Consider the following 19,879-nt stretch of genomic DNA (forward strand, 5'->3'; position numbering starts at 1 on the left):
TAGTAGATAGGACTACTTTTATTTACTTTGGGTTCATTATAATTTTTTTTTAAATGCGTGTAAACTGTCTTAGAAGCTTAATCACCGTGTTAACAACTTAACAACCAATTTAAAAATTATTGAAATTCAGTTTATTACTTGGTGACTTCTTGTCTAATAAATGTCACGCTGCTTTATACAAGAAGGCTTGATAAATAATATATAGTCATGATAGTTTTTACTAATATTTACTTTTGATCTTATTTTCATGATAAAAGTCTTATAGAAAACTCTTGAATCTTTTGTGTTAATAGTACTATATTAGACAAGGTGGTTTATAATTTGAGTTTATAATATTAATTTCCACACCAGGAATATTTATGCAGCTACTTTTTTTTTCTTGCATGTGATGTTTTTAGTGGTCTTATGCAAATTGTTTTATGAGAAACACCAGTTGTGATATTATTAAAAAGATATAATTGATTATCTTATGACATACAGTAAAAAACAAAACAAAACACTTTTTGTTTCAAGGAAATTAACAGTAGAGGAAAATTACCGATTAGAGAAAGAGGAGAAACTTTCCAAAGCAGATGAAAAGATCAGTCATGCAGCTGAAGAGCTGGAGACCTATAGGTATTGAACATTTTTTACTCTTTTCTTTTTCAGGTGGGGAGGGTATCCAAAAACCTAATACTAGAAAAAATAATAAGGCAGCTCCCCCAAATAAACCCAAGATATTTGTCATTATTTTTCATTTGTATATCTTGCTTTATTATGCAATTATACAGAAAATATAAAAGGAGAAATGTTTCCCTTTCAGTGTACATGATTTTAAATCTCTCGCATTAAAATAGGGAAATCCTATTTTATGTTAATATCAAGAAATTTATGAATATCCATTAATTTCAAGGTCTTTCCTCTTTGGTTCTATAATGGGGAAGAAAATATACAATATTAATGAATTTGAGAAGTATGCCTCAAAGAGAAGAGTGAGCCACTTCTGAAGTATTGATAAGTCTAGTTTTTCCCTTGTTCATTTGTCATTAGTTCCGTGGAAATCATAGAAAACCTAGAGAAAATAAGGGGCAAGTTTTAGCAGTATCCCAAATAGTTGTGATATTTAATTTTACATTAGGAAGAGTAAACTTGGATTTTGTCCAAAAGAAGGAATTATCTTATTAGTTGTATAAAGGTAATAAGTAACATTTTATTTCACAGAGACTTTTAATTTCCTAGAGTTCTGTTAAGATTACAGACATCTGAATAATTCTTCCAAGTGCATGCTTCTTAGTAATAAAAACAAAGCAATATACCATATAAATCTTGGCATAACCTTTGGTTTTAGGTAAACCCAAGTAGTAGTACTCTTAAAGCATAATTAATATTAAAATTATATTAGGAAAAAATATACTACTTTAGAACGTCTTAAAGGTGATTAGTGTGGAGTTCTGGAGTTATTTTTACATTAAACACTCTAGGTGTTTTAATTAATATTTTCAGTAGACATAGTGTTCTGTCATTTCTTAGTACATGTTAATAGTAGAATGATTATTCCTTGTAGAAAACGAGCCAAAGATCTTGAAGAAGAATTGGAGAGAACCATTCATTCTTATCAAGGGCAGGTATATGTGTGTGTGTGTGTGTGTGTGTGTGTGTGTGTGTGTGTGTGTATTAAACAATTCTGATTTGTTCGAATTGGTATCTCTGTTTTGATGCAAGAGTATAGTTACTTGATAGTTGTACCACGTCTCTTGAGGTTTTGCATGTGGCTGTGGAACATTTATAGGGAGCCAAGTGTTCTGAAATAAAATACTTGTTTGTTTCTTTATTTACTTATTTATTATTTAAAAAAATTTACTTTGGGGGAGAGTACAAGCAGGGGAGGGGTAAACAGAGGGGGACAGAGGATCTGAGGTGGGCTCTGCGCTCACAGGCCGATAGAAGCGAGCCCAATGTGGGGCTGAAACTCGCAAACTGTGAGATCATGACCTGAGCCAAAGTCGGATGCTCTACTGACCCAGCCACAAAGGTGCCCCAAGAGTTTAAAATTGCCATGTTTTAAAATTGTTTCAAATTGGCATGTCTCCTGCTTCTTTGGGAATATGGATTAAGTAAATAAATAAACATATATCAGCACTGGAGTCTCGTATTTACTTGGACTAATTATCTCTTAGTCAGCAACTCATTGTAGTTGATTTTTGCATAAAACAAAAATATACTAGACAAAAATTGTCTTTACATTCAGTTTTTGTTTTAAAAATGTGATAGAGTAGTCATGTGTATATGAAAATTTGCTTTAAAAATGTTACTGACTTTCAGAGATGCTTGAGTTATTTTCGAGTTTATGAATTGTGTACTAAATCGTAGTGGTAGTGTGAGATTTTTTACCTAAGAAAATCAGTAGTATTTTAATGAATTTCTTTTTCAGATTATCTCCCATGAGAAAAAAGCACATGATAATTGGGTAAGTATTAAATTCTCTTTGTCAGATTGTTCTTTTTTCTAATTTAAATGAGCCGTTTAAAAGATACACTTTCACACCAAAAATTAAGGTAGTGTTAAATAAATTTCTTTTAATTTTGCTGGTAGTGAAATTATGTTTTTTATGAACTAAATACTTGGTTATAATAGTTATTCACAAAATCTGATTTTTCCTTCTCTGTTTTTACTTTGCAAGGAGCTTATACTCTTTTGGGGGAGGTGATGCAGTGTTTATGGATTGTTTTGAGAGCATTGGATTGCCACTAATTTACTTGTGGACAACTTACTTAAAATTACTGGGCCTGTTTACTCGTCTGTAAAACAACGTATTGAACTAAGTGATATCGAAAGCCTCTTCTAGTTGTAAAAGCTTTACAATTCAGTTATCTGATTCTCAGTGTTGAATTACTTGATACACATCAAGAAAAAGATCATCATGAGAAGTGGCATGTCAGTGTTCCAGAAGAACTCTATGAGGAAATGATAAGGATGTGGCTTTTGACTAATTGTGAGAATGATCCATCTAATTTGTAGAACTGTTGTTAATAGCTGGCCTTCAGAGGACTTGTCCCTAGGAGTCTTAAAGCAGAGACAGTTTGTGCAATGTGTGAACACATGGGGTCTGGAGTTACCCAGTTTTGGTTGTTATCCTGGTTCCAACACCTGTAACAACAACAATTGTTTCTTTACCTGTTTCTTTACCTATAAGGTAGACATATCAGTAGTACCTATTTTATAGAGTTATAGTGATGAATAAATAACTCATGTAAGCCTGTTAGGTGCCTGACAGTAGTAAGCACTCAGTGTATGTTAACTGTTACTAGACTCTTGTTACACTGAAGCTTGGGAGATATTTCTTAGTGGTGGATGTTTCTTGGAGTGGAGATTCTGGTATAGGTTGAGAAATTAGACATGTTGAATGTCAAAGCTTTTCCCGTTTCTCAGATTTTGTGTTGAGGGCTCAAGTGGAAGATTTGTTAATGAATTAGACTGGGCTTGGAGATGAATTTAGTTTTTTTCATCATTCCGCACCACAGTCAGAATACTAAGATAAAGATTATTTTTTAATGACAGAAGAGACTCATAAATATGGAGAACAAACTGAGGGTTACTGGAGGGGTTGTGGGAGGGGGGATGGGCTAAATGGTTAAGGGGCACTAAGGAATCTACTCCTGAAATCATTGTTGCACTATATGCTAACTAATTTGGATGTAAATTTAAAAAAATAAAAAATAAAATTAAAAAGAAAAAGATTATTTTTTCATGATGAGAGGAATTGATGTTTGCTAATCTCTTAATGCTCTAGGCACTGTACTTAAAGGCATTTTGTGTATATTACTCATTGAATTCACACAACAACTCTATAAAATAGATATTATAAATTAAGTTTTACAGGTGGGGAAATAGCCCAAAGTCACATGATCAAAGAATGAAGAATAGAGATTAAAATTCTGACTTTTTAGATTCTAAATCTGTGGCTTCTCTGTTATTATACATTGAATTTCTAGTTTAGTAAATGACAGACTTTATGTTAAAATATGCAGAAAATACCCTTAATGTCTAAAAATGAAGATTTTTTTAGATTTTATAAAAGTAATGTATACTCACTAAATAAAAAAAGTTCAGACTATTTACAAAGGATATACCAAGAAGTAATCAGCAGTATCACTTTAATTTATTCTATATTTTAAGTATATTTAGACATAAATCATGTATATGTTTTAAAAAATGAAATTATACTATATATTAGTGTTTTTATGTTCTTGCTTTCTTAATATATTATAGATATTTTTCTATGAATATTTTATAATTTATGTAAACCTTTCCCATTTGACAAATGTTTAGTTTGTTTACACTTTTTTACTGTTATAAATAATTTTATAATTTTGGATGTTACTTTTTCCTTTGAGCATTTCTTTGCTCCCTCCTATTAGAGTTAATGTTTTCTTCCTTTGAACTCATATAATACTTTGTTTTTATGTGTTCTGTGACAAGTACAATAGTTGTCCTTACCACAGATTTAAGCTTCTTAAGATAAGGGCTTAACACCTGCACTTAATAGAATGCTTTTTTGCATATTGTAAGTAATATCTGAATACAATGTGGTCATTCATTGAAATTATAGTTTTACCTAACCTTTGAAGTGTAAACTTTTTAAAAGCCTGTAATCATTTAGCATCTGTTTATTCTTATATATTTTTTGTAGATTTATCTTTAATATTGATAGCACTATGATCATACTAGGATTTACTTTTTTTGACTTAGTAACTTTGTATTGTTTTGTCTCCTATAATTAAGAGTAAATATGTAATACTATACTGTGTAGAAAACATTTAGAAGTAGTTTTGATTCTGTGTTGTTAAAACACATTGCTAAATGAATGGATTGATATTTTATTAACTAAGATTGTTATTGTGTAGTATTGTTTTTGTTAGTACAAAATTGATTATATCATTATATACTAGAAAATGATTTACATTGGAATCTTTTTGATAATGAATGCTAAAATATGGTTAAGCTAGGGTTTTGTTTTGTTTTGTTTGTGTGTGTGTATTTAACATTCTTTATTCTTTGGCCTGTTAAAGTCAATTCTAATGTGTAGTTCACAATTTTAAGTGAATACGTTTAATAGTACAGTTCTTTTAACCTGTAAAAAGTTATGGTTCTAGGTTGAGTTAATTTGCCTTTGTATAATAGATAAGTTTGCCCCAGTGCGTTGCGTTAGTTTGGACAGGTCTGATGCTCCATACGCTGCTGCTGTTTAACTAGAGAGTTCACAGAATGACTGGGAAACATATAGTATTCCATACAAGTTTAATCTTTGCCCACAAACTATTTAGGAATATTGTATGTTCTTGCTGTTTATTGTAAGTGTAAGTTTTTTTCCCATAGCATACATACTCTGATTTTCTAATTTTTTTTTTTTTTTAAGTTTATTTACTTGTTTTTGAGAGTGCTTGTGCATGGGTGGGAGAGGGGCAGAGAGAGAGGGAGAGAGAATCCTGAGTAGGTGTTGCGATGTCAGCACAGAGCCCGATGCAGGGCTGCATCTCACACACTGTGAGATCATGACCAGAGCCGAAATCAAGAGTCAGATAGATGCTTAACCAACTGAGCCACCCAGGCACCCCGAATCTTTTATTAGATAAAAGTATCACTAGACCAATGTAAAAGCTTATGAGAATGGGAATATGATCTTAACAAACAGACTGCATGCTTTGGTTATATTCAGCGATTTAAAAAAATGGCCTGTACAGGCATGTTGTGAAACTGTTTTAGATCTTTATGGTTTCACAGAATTATAGTGATTTCTCTCCAGAGTTGGTTATCTGCTTTTATAGCCAGAGTACCTGTGCATAATGATTCTGAGTCTCCATTCCCATCACCCTAAGCTTGGGTCCTCTTACATTGCTTCTGTCATGTTATTTGGATATTGACAGCACCAAATAGTGCTAATTCTTGCCTTCACATCTGGATAACCGCATTTATTGGGAAGTACATGATCAAACTCCAGCCTTAGACTCATGTCTTTTGGTTATAGGAAACTCATTTCCTTTAAAAAAAATTCTGTAAGTTAAAAATTTTTTACACTGAGTTTACTGAAATGCATTCTAATGTATTGTGATATGTGTGAATGCTTATCTTCCATTTTACATTTGTATAAGTGTTATTTTAAAAATGCATTTAAAAAAATGAAAATGTATTGTTTTCTTTAAGTTGGCAGCTCGGACTGCTGAAAGAAATCTTAATGATTTAAGGAAAGAAAATGCTCACAGTAGACAAAAGTAAGTATCTTAGTGGGAACACTTTAAGCTTTATTTATTACTTTATTTTTAGTTGTATTTTGTTTATTATATAATATTTTTGTAGGGACAAACTTGCAGTGAATCCAGCATATCTAGTGGTGAAATATTTATTAGTTTTATTATAAGGTACTAGATTTTTTTGTTCGAAACATTTGTCTTAGGTTACTTTAAGAGAAGTAAATTGTTTACATGTTCTTCTGTAAAAAGCATAACTTAAAAAATTTTTTTTTCATGTGTATTTATTTGAGAGAGAGAGAGCGCATGTGAGCAGGGGCAGGCAGAGAGAGAGAGAGAGAGAGAGAGAGAGAGAGAGAGAGGGAGAAAGAAAGAATCCCAAGCAGCAGTGCAGAGCCCAACACGGTGCTCGATCTCACCAACTATGAGATTGTGACCTCAGCTGAAATCAGGAGTTGGTGGCTTAACCAACTGAGCCACCCAGGCACCGCCCCGCCACCCCAGTTTGTTTTTTTTTTTTAAACTAGAGTAGGAAGAAGGCAGTTACAAGGGATGGAAAGAGAAAAGATAGATCTCTGATGTGGTAATTCTCAGAGTACTGGCATCTTTTAGTAGATATGGGTAGAATCCATTTTTATTATTTCTCTCATTCTCTTGTTTAATTTTATTGGGTGACATTGCCATGCAATAATAAAATGAAAGAATAAAAGCTTACAATGTATGATTGAAGGGAAGAATAAATGCTTTTCTAGGAGCAAACATCTCTTCCCAGGTGTTCTGATTTCTTGCCAGAATGTACCATTAACATTATTCCATGATAGTGTAATCTTTTTGCTTGTCTTTTCTACTTTGAAATTAAAACTGCATGATTAAATGTTCTATGTCAGATCTTATGATCAAGAACTAGAAATAAGATTCCTTTAAAATGTCACAATTTTAAGATAAAAGGTTTAGGAATAAAGTAGGATGAGTTCACTGGATTCCTATTTTGTGTTGTGATTAGAATCATTTGGGTAACATTACAATGGAAAGCAGGTGTGATGCAGAGCTAGGAACCCTGTGTTTTAATCCTGTTACTTTAATTTTGAATAAATCATGTAAACTTTTAGCTCAGTTTCCTTACTTGTAAACTGATACATTAGAACTGGTTGACCTTGGAAAGCCCTGCTATTTCTAAAATTTGGATTCTGTGTAATAGTATTCACTGAAGTCTAGTTTTGAACACAGAACAAAACAAAGTGATTTCAAACCTCAATAAAACGTCACTATCACTAGGCAGAAAGAACCCTGTTACCTGTTATGAAAAGGTGTTTTGGTCAGAATATTGATTTATTTGTTTATTTTGTTTTCTTTCTTAATTTTAATTACAGTGTAGTTAATACACAGTGTTATATTTCAGGTGTATGATTTAGTGATTCAACAATTCCATTTATTACTGGTCAGAATAATTTTAAAAGATTTGTTTCTTCTGTGTAAATATTGAGATAGTGAAGAGATCCTTGTACTTGGAAGAGGCATTTTTCTTGAAATGTGGGTGCTTTTCTTAGATGAGTAACTTAGAGATGTTTGTTCTTTATTTGCAGATTAACTGAAACAGAGTTTAAATTTGAACTTTTAGAAAAAGATCCTTATGCACTTGATGTTCCAAATACAGCATTTGGCAGAGGTAGTCTTTTTTTTTTTTTAAACCCTCATTTAAAATACATATATATGTATATATTGCACATACCTTTTATATTAGTGTAAATTAATACTATTATTTATAAATATTTTAGATTTTGGAGCCAGGATTCTAATCCGAGTTCTTTCAAAATCTCCCAAGTTTCTGAGTTTTGTTACCCTGGAAATAATGTAAATAATTGCTGCCTTTATTTCTTAGTGGGCTTTTGTAAGATGATGTATATTTAGCACATTGAGCTCTTTGAAAAGCAAAGTGAAAGGCATGTAGTAAGGTACTCAATATTTCTTGGGAAAATGAGTAAGGAGTGCTTAAAGGGAATAACATTGTGACTGTTTATATATCCACTACTCATTGGGATTTGCTTGAATTATAAAAACAAGATTTAAAACAGATGTTTTTAATTATTTAAAAGTATCAATTAAGAAGGTGGGAAAACATTAATAATCTGAGATTTGATTGCTTTAATTACCTCCAAGAGAGGACCAGGTCTTTGGAAGATGTATTTAATATTTTTGTCTATTCATTAATGAGTTAGCATCTTTAATGATCTCATACTGTTCCAAGTAGTTTAAATTTTTCAAAATAATTTTTGGTTGAATTGGAATTAAGCATCTAAGGCAGGGAAAATAAACCTAACTTTATATAGGTAGAATCCCATTTTAATAACCATTTCAAAGTTGTAAAAATCACTTTTGAGAGTCTAATTTCATTAGAATGAAAATGTTTTTACATTACAAAATAACAGGTTATTAATTTCAAATAGTAACAAAGGTTGGAGTGGGGGGCAATTATACAGAAGGAATTCTTGACTGAACGTAATGCAGAAGTCTCGTAAAGATTAAATAATGCTTTGATCGTTTGTTGTAATTGCATTTGACCGTTATATAAACTACATAATAAAATTTAACATATTTAAAAAGTATTATTTTGGTGGTATTTAAGTTTGCTTTCTGATGTTGATTTTAGATCTTTGGAAGCATAATCATTACTTGGGAGTGGTGAAGTTTGTAAAATGATAGGGCTCCTGGTTATATGGTTTAGAAAGTGATTTATTTGATAAATAAGTATATGTAAACTGAATTTTCAGTGGTAATGAACCAAAAGTTGTTTCTGATGCCTCAGAGGATTTTGCATTTCTATTTTGAAAAATCTGAGCTTCACTCAAATAATTCATGGCTCAACATGGCCTAGCCTATCTGGCCCTAATTTCAACTGAGCCCTTCCGTATTACAACTCTTATCAGCTGAAATGTCTGGAAGCATACTGCCATTAAAAGCAAAACCAAACAAACTTCATGGCCCCCAAATCCTCTCATGGTTCTAAAATATCACCAGTATCCTTTGCCTAATATTGTATGGTTACTTAAGTGTATTATTACCAAGAGAATAATATTTTTCTTGACTACAGTGTCCACTTGGACACTGTAGTGGACACTGTCCACTTAGACAGACTTTAAACCACAGGGTTCCATATTTAATTCTATCCTGTATTAATAAAACCCAGAGCATGCTAAGTGTTTAGGATGTGGATTAAACTTAAATTGACAATAGGGTGACTTGATGGAAATTGTTGAAATGGGATTCTAATCTATAGTGTAGCTAACTGAAACTATGAATTTAAATATGCTGTTTTAATTATTCCAGAGCATTCCCCATATGGTCCCTCACCATTGGGTCGACCTTCATCTGAAACGAGAGCTTTTCTCTCCCCTCCAACTTTGTTGGAGGGTCCACTCAGACTCTCACCTTTGCTTCCAGGGGGAGGAGGAAGAGGTATATTGTTTAAACATCTTTATTACTCTAGATTTCTTCCTTACTTTATATTTTCATCTCAACTTATCTTTAAAATGATCTTTAAAATAAATCTTTGGAAAATACAGGCATTCCTTGCACTTATTGTGGGTTATTTTTGTTTGGAAAAGGAGCTCTATGACATGTAATTTTAATATATTTTTCTCTTAGAAACAGGTATAGTAGGTTATGTTTTGGTCAAGCCCTTAATCTTTTTAGATCATTTGACTTCTTAAAAACTATATATTATACTACATAATACAACACTTTATAAAGAATACATGAAATATGATAACAATATAACCTAGCATAAAATTGTATTTTAACAAAACATTATTAAAATGTAGAATTTCTAAAATCTTTTTTTATTTCATTATCATGATCTTTTTATTTTAGAAAATCAGAAAGTAAAAGAAAGAACCTTCTTTTTAGAGTGGAGTAATACAGAAGTACTATCTTGAGTACTTCTCAAGAAGAGTTTTAATGGGAGCCTTAAGGGAGACGGAAATGATTTAATACTTTGAGAAACTGACCCAGGATTGCTTTGTTACCCTGTATGGGGTTTTGCAAATTTTAGCAGCTACTTCAAGCCTATGCATTAGCTCTTGGTCTTTCTCCATTTACTTCATCAGCGCTCATCCTGGCGTTACCTGTGTACCTGGAGTTTTCCTCTTTTGATTTCTCACCTCACTTTGTCAAGTTGCTTAAAATTTTCCCTTGAATTGTGGCAAAATTAAAAGGTAAACAGTGCTGTTCATTCCCAAGTCAAAAGTCTTAGGTTTTTAGCCCCAAATCTGTGTTGTATAAGAGCTAATAACATTCTTCATCAGTGTTGTGTTTCTATTCCCCCCTTTTTATCAGTGAATCTAGCATGTTGAGTCTGAGGTAGGAACAGAAAGTAATGAGACTAAATAAAAACACCAAACTAAATCCAACTTCTCACAGCTCATATACTCAAATGGATACTACTTACCAAAAATAGTCTCTCAGGGATGCTGTCCTGTTCCGTTGAAACTGCCATTATTTTAAATATTTTTGGAGCTCTTTCTTTGGGATTCCCTTCAAAGAATGAGAAAACAAAATTTCTATGGGTTATGGGATATTCTCCCTTTGCCCATTTCCTCTTTACGTCTTTGTATCCTCAGTTTGGTATACTTCCCATTGGTCCCTCCCACTTCCCAGTCCCACTGCTGATTGGACCCACAGCCTGGGGATATTTCAGAGAGAACTTTTGCTTGTGTTGGCTTTGAACTGAAAACTCCTAGGGAAAGAGTGAGTTGCATACTGACACTTGGAGCCCTGGGAGACCTTTCCTTTGAGCATTTTAGGAAGGAGACTAATTTTGAAATTCACATGTGTGCCCTCAAATCCATTTTCCCCCTGTTTTTTTAACCTATATTAAGAAATATGTTTTATATCATGTCACATTACATGCCAACATAAATGTAATAGAAACCATTTACATGAAGTAGTACTACCCTTACTATTTTTGACGCTTTCTGGTATTTTGTGTTCATTTCTGTTCCATTTCATTTAAAAAAGTTGCTCATTAAGACTAATTTCATGCACCATGATGGTTTGCAGCCAGCAATCTGAAAAATAGTTCCCTAGAAATAAAGGTATAATTGGCTAAATTGCAAATGTGAATCACTAGAAGTTGAATGACATAAGTCAAGGATTGCTTGTAGTCAATTGGATATTTGTAATAAGTAAGAATTACCTTTGATTTCTCCTCTCCTATTTAAATTACTTTCCTCTCCTTTTTATTACTTTTGAGAAATGATGTGTTTAGATTATTTGCAAGGGTGTTTTACTGTTTGTTAGAAGAGCTACAGAAGTTTTAGGTAAGTTATTAGTAGGTCTTAAAAGAGTTGCTTTGGAGTAAAAGTTACTGTGACTCACTGAAGAAGGGTGAATAGTGCCCTTTTCCTTCCTTTTATTATCTTTTTAAATTTGAAAGTTTGAATGAGATATATGTTTGAATCAGATGGAACATAAGGAAAATAATTTTTTAGAGTAAATTTCATGTAACTTTTAGTCTAAATGAAAATTTTAACCTTTAGCATTTTTAAGTTTGTAATTTTTTCCCTGGTAGTCAGTTGGTTGGCCTGTATTTTGGTCTTCTGAAAGGAAGCAATCAAGAGAAGGTCTTTGAATATCTTCTTTAAAGATCTGTGCTTCACACTAGATGAACTCAGCCTAATTGACGCACATTTTTTTTCCAGTTTAATTTTCTGCTTTCCTAGCCTTTTTCTTCTAATGACCTTATTAGAAGGATGAACAAGCTGGAAAGAAAGATTTGGGGAATATACAACTATGAGGAAAAGAGATAGTTGACTTACTTTCAGAATATAAAAGTCAGTTTACCTCCTGACTACAAAAGAGAGCAGATAAAATTTTTTTTAAAGATTATTATGTATTTTTTAAAAAAGATTCTTATATTGATTTGTACAAGCTACCAAGAAAAGTTGAATTAGTTTTAGTCTCTTAAAGGTGTACTGAACTGTGGAGACATTTTAGAAAGATTTCTATTAAATTTTTTTAAAAAAATCTATTCCTTAGGAGGTTAAAAAGAAAAAAAGCTTTTGTTTTCTGGGCAATATAGTTTTGAGAAGACCGCATTCCCCCCTCAGTGACAGATAAATGAAGTAATAACATATTTTGTTATTTAATGTTAAAAAATTTTTTGTATTTGTTTTTTCCATTTTAATTGAATATGTGATATTAATTGAGGTACTGTGTTTTTTGTGGTCATAAGAAGGGAACTTTATAATGATGGTCTTTCTTTATAAATGTAAGCATGCCAGAATTCCTTACCCAAATGAGTGTTACCTTGTCCAAAGTATTTATTCCAACAGTGCTGTTGTTTTTGAAACTTTTGTTTTAGACTTGCCTTCAGAGTTGTGAGCTCTTTTTGAAGGTGAATTTGATATTCAGAAATTGCTAAAAGCCCTTTAAAGCCAAATTTATCTGGTGGGTATAAAGTTTGTAATCAGACTGGTTAAAATCATTTTCGGACAGAAGTAGAATCCTGTTTCAGCATTGAGATGCGATTTCTTGAGTGTCTCTTAAGTTAATCCAAGTACATTTCTAAAAGAGTTGTTCTAAAAATACTTTGAATAGTTGTAGAATTATTGAAATGGGTATATAACCTCTAAGATGACTGTGTTAAAAGAATCATGCTCTTTTTGACTATTGGCATATTAGTGTAAGCAACAAAAACCTCATAATTATGTTATTCCATCTGATATAGAGGTCTTTACTTTGTAATTCACTTCATACTTTTATTTTTCAGAGTTAGTATTTATAATTTATAATTTAGCCACTGATTTTCTATGTAAATGATGATGGTGGTAACATTTATAAATGACTTTTATAGGCAATTATTTGTTTATACACATGGCAAGATTATTTTTTCCTCATTGTCCTAGTCTTTGTCCTAGGCTTTGGTAGGATGGAATTACAGTCTAATATGTCTTAGGGAAACTTCATTGGAATCTGATTGTTTTCACTTTTTAAAAGCTGCCTGGATTTCATTTGATGATAGGTCTTATAATACTTTTTTAGATAAAACAGAATTGTAATTTTTTCTTTAATTAGGCTCAAGAGGCCCAGGGAATCCTCTGGACCATCAGAATACCAATGAAAGAGGAGAATCAAGCTGTGATAGGTTAGCTGATGCCCATAGAGCACCTTCTGACACTGGGTCCCTTTCACCTCCATGGGACCAGGATCGTAGGATGATGATCCCTCCATCAGGTATGGAGAGAGTGTAATTATTTATATTTCAAAGGTAAGCAGTATATGAAACACAGAAGAATGGAAGAAAAGAGGAGTACATGTATGTCCTGTTTTAAGAAAAACTGATACATATTGGAAAACAATAATAACACAAATTTCTAACCATAATAATTAGGGGTAATTGTTCATGTTACAGAAAGCTGCTTTGTTTCCCTCCCAACCCTCTCATGGAATATCTTTATTATTTTTATTGCTCATAGAAGTAATACATGTTTATTTTAGAAAGTCCAAACAACGAAGAAATGTGTAATTAGGAAAGTGAAAAAAATCTCCCTCATCATCTTAGCATGCTTTTCCAGGTATTTAGTTTTATATATTTTAGGGATTTTTTTTTTTTTTTTGGTATATGTTCATAAACAGAAAAATTCCCTCATCACTTCTGTGCAATTACACTATTCACCTTCTTGTAATTGTCTTTCTTCATTAAACAGTATACCTTAGATTAACTGCTAAAATAAATATATTTACCGGAACAGTCACAGCAGAATATCCTGAAGGAAGGCAATAACTGCTATTCTTTTAATAGTTCTTACTCTCCCAACGAATGTATTTAAAATTTTTTAGTTTGCTAAACTTTTATTTATGCAGTGTTTCAGGGACACCTCTTATGTGAAGTGAGCTATGCCTGCTTTGTATAAATTTAAAAAAACATACTACTTCAGATTCCTTCCTGAGGAGTTGGAGAGAGTAAGAATATCATGGTAAAATAACTTTAATTCCAAGAATCAGCTCTTGCTGTAGTAGTAGTGTGTATATGTTCTAAGAAATGGTGGCTCTTACGGAGCCTGAGTGGCTCAGTTGATTGGGTGTCTGATTCTTGATTTAGGCTCGGGTCGTGATCCCAGGGTTGTAGGATCAAGCCCCATGTCAGGCTCTGCTCTGAGTGTGGAACCTGCTTAAGACTCTCTCTCTCTCTCTCTCTCTCTCTCTCCCTCTCTCCCTCCTCCCTCCCTCCCCTCCCTCCCTCTCCCTCCCTCCCTCTCCTCTCCCTCTCCCTCTCCTCTCCCTCTCCCTCTCCCTCTCCCTCTTTCCCCTGCTTGCATGCTCTGTCTCTCAAAAAAAAAAAAAGAATCTTTTAGGGGAGTGGCATAGAACATCTTTCAAAGATTCTTTCTTGACTTTAACATTCACTAAAAAGTTTTGCTATGATAAAAATAAAGATAATAAACTACAGCCCCTTTCTCTAAGAACTTGATTGCAAGATTTTGGTGTATTATCATATCGCTACATCTGTATAGAGAACTTTCCTTTGAGAATTTACAAGCTATTAATACCAAGAATCCCTGTCACATGTGCTAACTCTCCAAGTAAAATCTGGTGTAGTGGTTTTCAAAGTTGGCTTACCTTCAGAAGTAGCCTAAGAAACTTCAAGGAAAATGCAGACATATCTGGGTCCCCCTTCAGATCAGACCTTTGGAACATGAACTTCAGAGGTAAGGCCTATATTTCTAAAATACTCTCTTGAAGGTTCTGAGGAATAGCTAAATCTAAAAACCACTAATCCATATAAAACCACTGCCCTTATTATATGGAAAGAGCACGCAGTCCTCCAAGAGATTAGTTGGCAGTCTTAGGTTAAAGTAGCTAGGTAGATAGCTGAGACTGGAACTCAGTATTGACTTTGTTATTGTTCATTCATAAAATTAGAAAATTTTTTACATGTCCTTTAAAAATTGCCTGAAGCCTATAATTTTAGACTTTTGGTATTATCTGATAGATACCTAAGTCTCTTTTCATTTTGTTTCCAGGTTTTTTTCCTTCTTTTGAAAGTTGAATAATTTCTATTGATCTGTCTTTAAGTTTACTGACTCTTCTCTCTGTCATCTCCATTCTGCTATTAATATTTTTTAATTAAAAAAAATGTATTTTTGTTTTTTTCATTTTGCTATTAATATATATTAAACCTATCTAGGAAAAGTTTTATTTTATTTTATTTAAAAAATTTTTTTAATGTTTATTTCTGAAGGAGAGAGAGAGAGAGCGAGAGAGCGTGAGCAGGGGAGGGGCAGAGAGAGAGGGAGACCCAGAATCCGAAGCCGGCTCCAGGCTCTGAGCTGTCAGCACAGAGCTTGACGCAAGGCTCGAATTCACGAACTGTGAGATCATGACCTGAGCCGATGTTGGAGGCTTAACCGACTGAGCCACCCAAATGCCCTGTGGAAAAGTTTTATTTTAGATAGTGTATTTTTCAGTTTTAGAATTTTCATTTTTAAATACTTTTACTGTCTGCTGAGATTTCTTATCTTTTTATTCATTGTAAGCATTTTTTAAACGTCATGAGCATAATTTTATAGTAGCTGCTTTGAAGACGAATGATCATTCTGACATGAGGGTCATCTTTTTAGTTTAAAAAACACTGATGTTAAAAAATGGCAACTGAAATAACTGAATTTCTGAGGAATATAGATTCTGTAGTTATCTGAGATTTTCTATAATGTAGTCCTATGAAGCATGCTTTGTAAATTTCATATATTTCCTTAACATGTTAGAACTTGGCAAGAATTAAAAAATTTTTTTTTTTATTTAAGACAAGTAAGCAGAAATATAAGAAATTCTATAATTCTAAGGAATCATTTGTTTTTGCACTGTTAAATACTTTGAAGAGGGGATATAGGGAGCAAATAGAAACAAAAAAAACGACTTAAGCCCTAACGTATTACCAATTACATTGATTGTAAATTGTCTAACATCAGCAGTTAAAAGACAAATTGGTAGAATGAATTAAAAAACCAACCATGACTCAACTATTTGCTGAGTACAAAACTCATTCAAATATAATAGTATAAGTAGATAGGTTGAAAATAAAAGGATGGGAAAAGGTAGTACTATGCAAATATTAATCAGAAGACAGCACTAGTGGTTATTATTAACATCAGATAAAGTAAACTTAAAAGCAAAGAAAATTACCAGAGACAGAAAAACATCACAGAATGATAAAAAGCATCAAGAAGACATAGCAAACACAAATGTCTATATAGCAAGCAAGAGAGCTACAAAATATGTGAAGTAAAAAGTGACAGAACTGAAAGGAGAAACGTAAATGTACCATTATAGTTGAAGGCTTCAGGATCTCTCTTTACAGTTGGTAGAACAACTAGACAATTTGGCAAGGATATGCAAGAACTGAATAATACTGTTACCAATAGGATCTAATCTACATTTATAGAATATGCCACCCAATAGCAGCAGAATATACATGCTTTCCAAGCCCCAAAGGAACATTTCCTAAGATAAATCATATCCTGGGCCATGAAACAAATTGAAAATAATTGAAATTATATACGGTATTCTGTGTTTACAGTGAAATAAAACTAGAAATAATGAACTGTTGATGCATGAACAACTTGGATACATTTCAAGGGCACTATGTTGAATGAAAACAATCTCTGAAGGTCAGCTACTGTATAATTACATATATATCACATTTTCGAACCGACAAAATGATAGAAATGGAAAACAGATTAGGGGTTTCCCATGGGTTAGAGATAGTAAGGGAAGGTGTGTGGATGAGACTATAAAGGGTAGTATGAGGGAGATCTTTCTGGTGATGGAATAGTTCAGTATCTTGAGTGTGGTGGTGATTACACACATGTACACATGTGATAAGTTGGCATGAACTATGTACTTGCATTGTATTAGTATTAGTTTCCTGGTTATTATATTGCACACTAGTTACGGAAGATTGGGGGAAATGGGGTAAAGGGTGTGTAGGACTTCTCTGTATTATTATTATTTTTTCCCTCTGTATTATTTTTGCAGCTTTCTGGGAATCCTTATTTTAAAATCAAAAGTAAAAATTAAATCCTTTTTATTGGATACAGTACATATACAGGAAGTGCAAGTATTCTTTAGCATATAACTTGGTCTTTTCATAATTTGAGCACATTTGTATAACTAGCATTCAGATCAAGGCTGTTTTCAGTTCATTTTTCTTCATCTTAGGAACTTAGAAATCTTTTCAACTTTGCAGGAAAAAAATGTTATTGATGGATAATGTAAATAAGTTAACATTCACCTATCATACAATAATTGGATTAGAATTTTAACAAGAATATGTTCTAAATAACTCACCCATTACAAGTTCATTTTTTTTTTTTTTAAGTTTATTTATTTTGAGAGAGAGACAGAGAAAGAGCAAGAGAGTGCAGGAGCAGGAGAGGGGCAGAGAGAGAGGGAGAGAGAGAATCCCAAGTAGGCTCCAGACTCTACTTGTGGGGCCTGTTCCGGGACCTGATGCAGGGCTGGTGGTGGGGCTGGAGGCGGGCTTGACACAGGTTTTGACATGGGGCTTGGTCTCACGAACCATGAGATCATAACCTAAGCCGAAATCAAGAGTTGGATTGGATGTTTAACTGACTGAGCCACTCAGGTACCCCTGTAAGTTCTTAATAAATAAGAATTTATGCAACAGAAATTTAACCAAAGTGACTTACTTGACTCAGTCAAGTGCTTTGCTCCATAAGAAATGGAGCTTCATTCTTTGAGTCTGTCATTCTTGTTGCTGAAGTACAGGAGTAGAAAAGCAAAAACATGCTTTTTGCTTTTTTAAATCTCTCTGAGTCAGAACAGCTAACATTTGATTGACCAAAGCAAGTCACATGACATAATTTAGAATCACTGGGCAGGAAATATATTCTGCCTCTTGAAGACAAAGGTACAAGGATGGTGAAGAATTGAGATCATGAATGCAGTATATCAGAGGGATTATACTTTTACAATGTGTTTTCACTTGTATAACTATATGTAAAAAATATATTTGTATACTATAATGTCTTAGATTTTAAAATTACTCTTTAAAATTTTTTTAAAATGTTTATTTTTGAGAGAGAGAGAAAGCAGTGTGAGCAGGGGCAGGAGGGGCAGAGAGAGAGAGATAGGGAGACATAGAACTTGAAGCAGGCTTCAGGCTCTGAGCTGTCAGCACAGAGCCCGACCTGGGGCTCAAACTCACAAACTGTGAGATCATGACCTGAGCTGAAGTCGGACGCTCAACCGACTGAGCCACCCAGGTGCCCCTAAAATTACTCTTTAGAAGAAAGAAATAATGTAATTTTTTGTTTAGTTTTTCTAATAAATGGTTCCTAAGTAATTGCCTTGCTTTCTTTGCACTTGTTCTTTTTTTTTTATAAAACAAAGAGTAATAATTTAAGTGAGTTTTTAGAAAATCTTAAAATACTGTCTCTTAACTAACATTTAGCATTTACCATTATGTTTTAAGAGTCATGAATCTTAAAATATTCTTGTATCTTATATAAATTATGATTAGTGACATGTTTCAACAGTATTAGTAGCAAATAATTCAAATAAGAAAACTAATGCTGCTAGACTTTAAATGATATCTTTTTGACCATGAGGGAACAAATCTGCAGAAACCTTGGCTTTTAGCCTTTTAAATAATTCTTGAGAATTATACCACAAAGAAGTTATAGTTAATTTCTACTGCAGGTATTAATCAGAGTAATGATTTGTCATACATAAATGAATCTAGTAAGAATCCAACAAGAAAGGTAATTCTTATGTCTAAATTCATATAAATATTTTTGGTAGTATTTTAGCTGAGAAAAAAGAGTAAGAAAACCACAGATACTTTAATGAAACAAAGTTTTGGTTTTTTTTCATTTTTTTATTCCTTGGTTTTCTTGATTTCAGTGCTCCTTTTGATTTTAGTGCACTAATTTCAATATCCTTATGCTCCTATAACTGGCCACACAGCCTCCTTTTCCATCAGGAAGAAGTAATAGAAAAGAATGAAGAATCTTAATTCTCTGCTAGAGTAGACAGATGTAAATTAAAGGAGGATTATGTCACTTCCCCTCCTTTTTTAAAGCTTTAATATTTTTAGAGTTTCTGTTAAAAGAGCAAGAAGTATGTATGTAGTTTCTCTTATTTTTGTCATTGCTTATCTTTTACTAGTTTGGATAAGATACGCGAGGGGTAGCAAAGAGATTTAGCAGCTCTTTAATAGTATTATGAATTAAGTCTGGTCTTCAGCCTTGGATGTTTAAAAACATGCTTTATTTCTTGAAGGGCTGAATAAGAGATACATACAGCCAAATTGAGGATGATAGTTTTAAATTTTACCTTGAGAAACAAAAGCAGCATAAAGCCAACTTTAGATAGCATTAGAAGTGCAGGCATAGATTTTTACTTTACTGGCTCTAATTTGTAAACTTTTATGCAGATAATTGTTCTTCATGGTGAACATTCTTTTATACAAGATTCACTTGATGAAATAAGAGTTGGTCTTAAGTTAGGCCCATTTTGATCTCCTTGTTGAGATTTTGGAGTCTTCATATACTTAATAAGGTGTCCTAACAGCTTCAATGATGCTTTTATCCTCTTAGGGAATGGTATTTGCTTAAAAGTTTTTTATTTTTGGGCTA

The 19,879-nt window shown here is 32.8% G+C and overlaps 1 protein-coding gene across 13 annotated transcripts in view; it reads left to right on the plus strand.

The window, feature by feature from the left end:
- Positions 1-19,879, plus strand: part of MIA2 (MIA SH3 domain ER export factor 2) — a 108,660-nt gene that overhangs the window by 75,727 nt on the left and 13,054 nt on the right. For 9 of the 13 annotated variants that reach the window (XM_027065624.2, XM_053224397.1, XM_053224399.1 and 6 more), the window contains 7 exons: positions 514-615; positions 1,544-1,604; positions 2,411-2,446; positions 6,181-6,248; positions 7,808-7,890; positions 9,549-9,677; positions 13,296-13,454. In XM_027065624.2, coding sequence (XP_026921425.1) covers positions 514-615; positions 1,544-1,604; positions 2,411-2,446; positions 6,181-6,248; positions 7,808-7,890; positions 9,549-9,677; positions 13,296-13,454 — 638 coding nt within the window. The remainder of the gene's footprint in view (positions 1-513; positions 616-1,543; positions 1,605-2,410; positions 2,447-6,180; positions 6,249-7,807; positions 7,891-9,548; positions 9,678-13,295; positions 13,455-19,879) is intronic. The other 4 variants (XM_053224398.1, XM_053224406.1, XM_053224407.1 and 1 more) reach the window with 1 other exon arrangement.

Source organism: Acinonyx jubatus, chromosome B3 (genome assembly GCF_027475565.1).
Source record: "Acinonyx jubatus isolate Ajub_Pintada_27869175 chromosome B3, VMU_Ajub_asm_v1.0, whole genome shotgun sequence".
NCBI lineage: Eukaryota > Metazoa > Chordata > Mammalia > Carnivora > Felidae > Acinonyx > Acinonyx jubatus.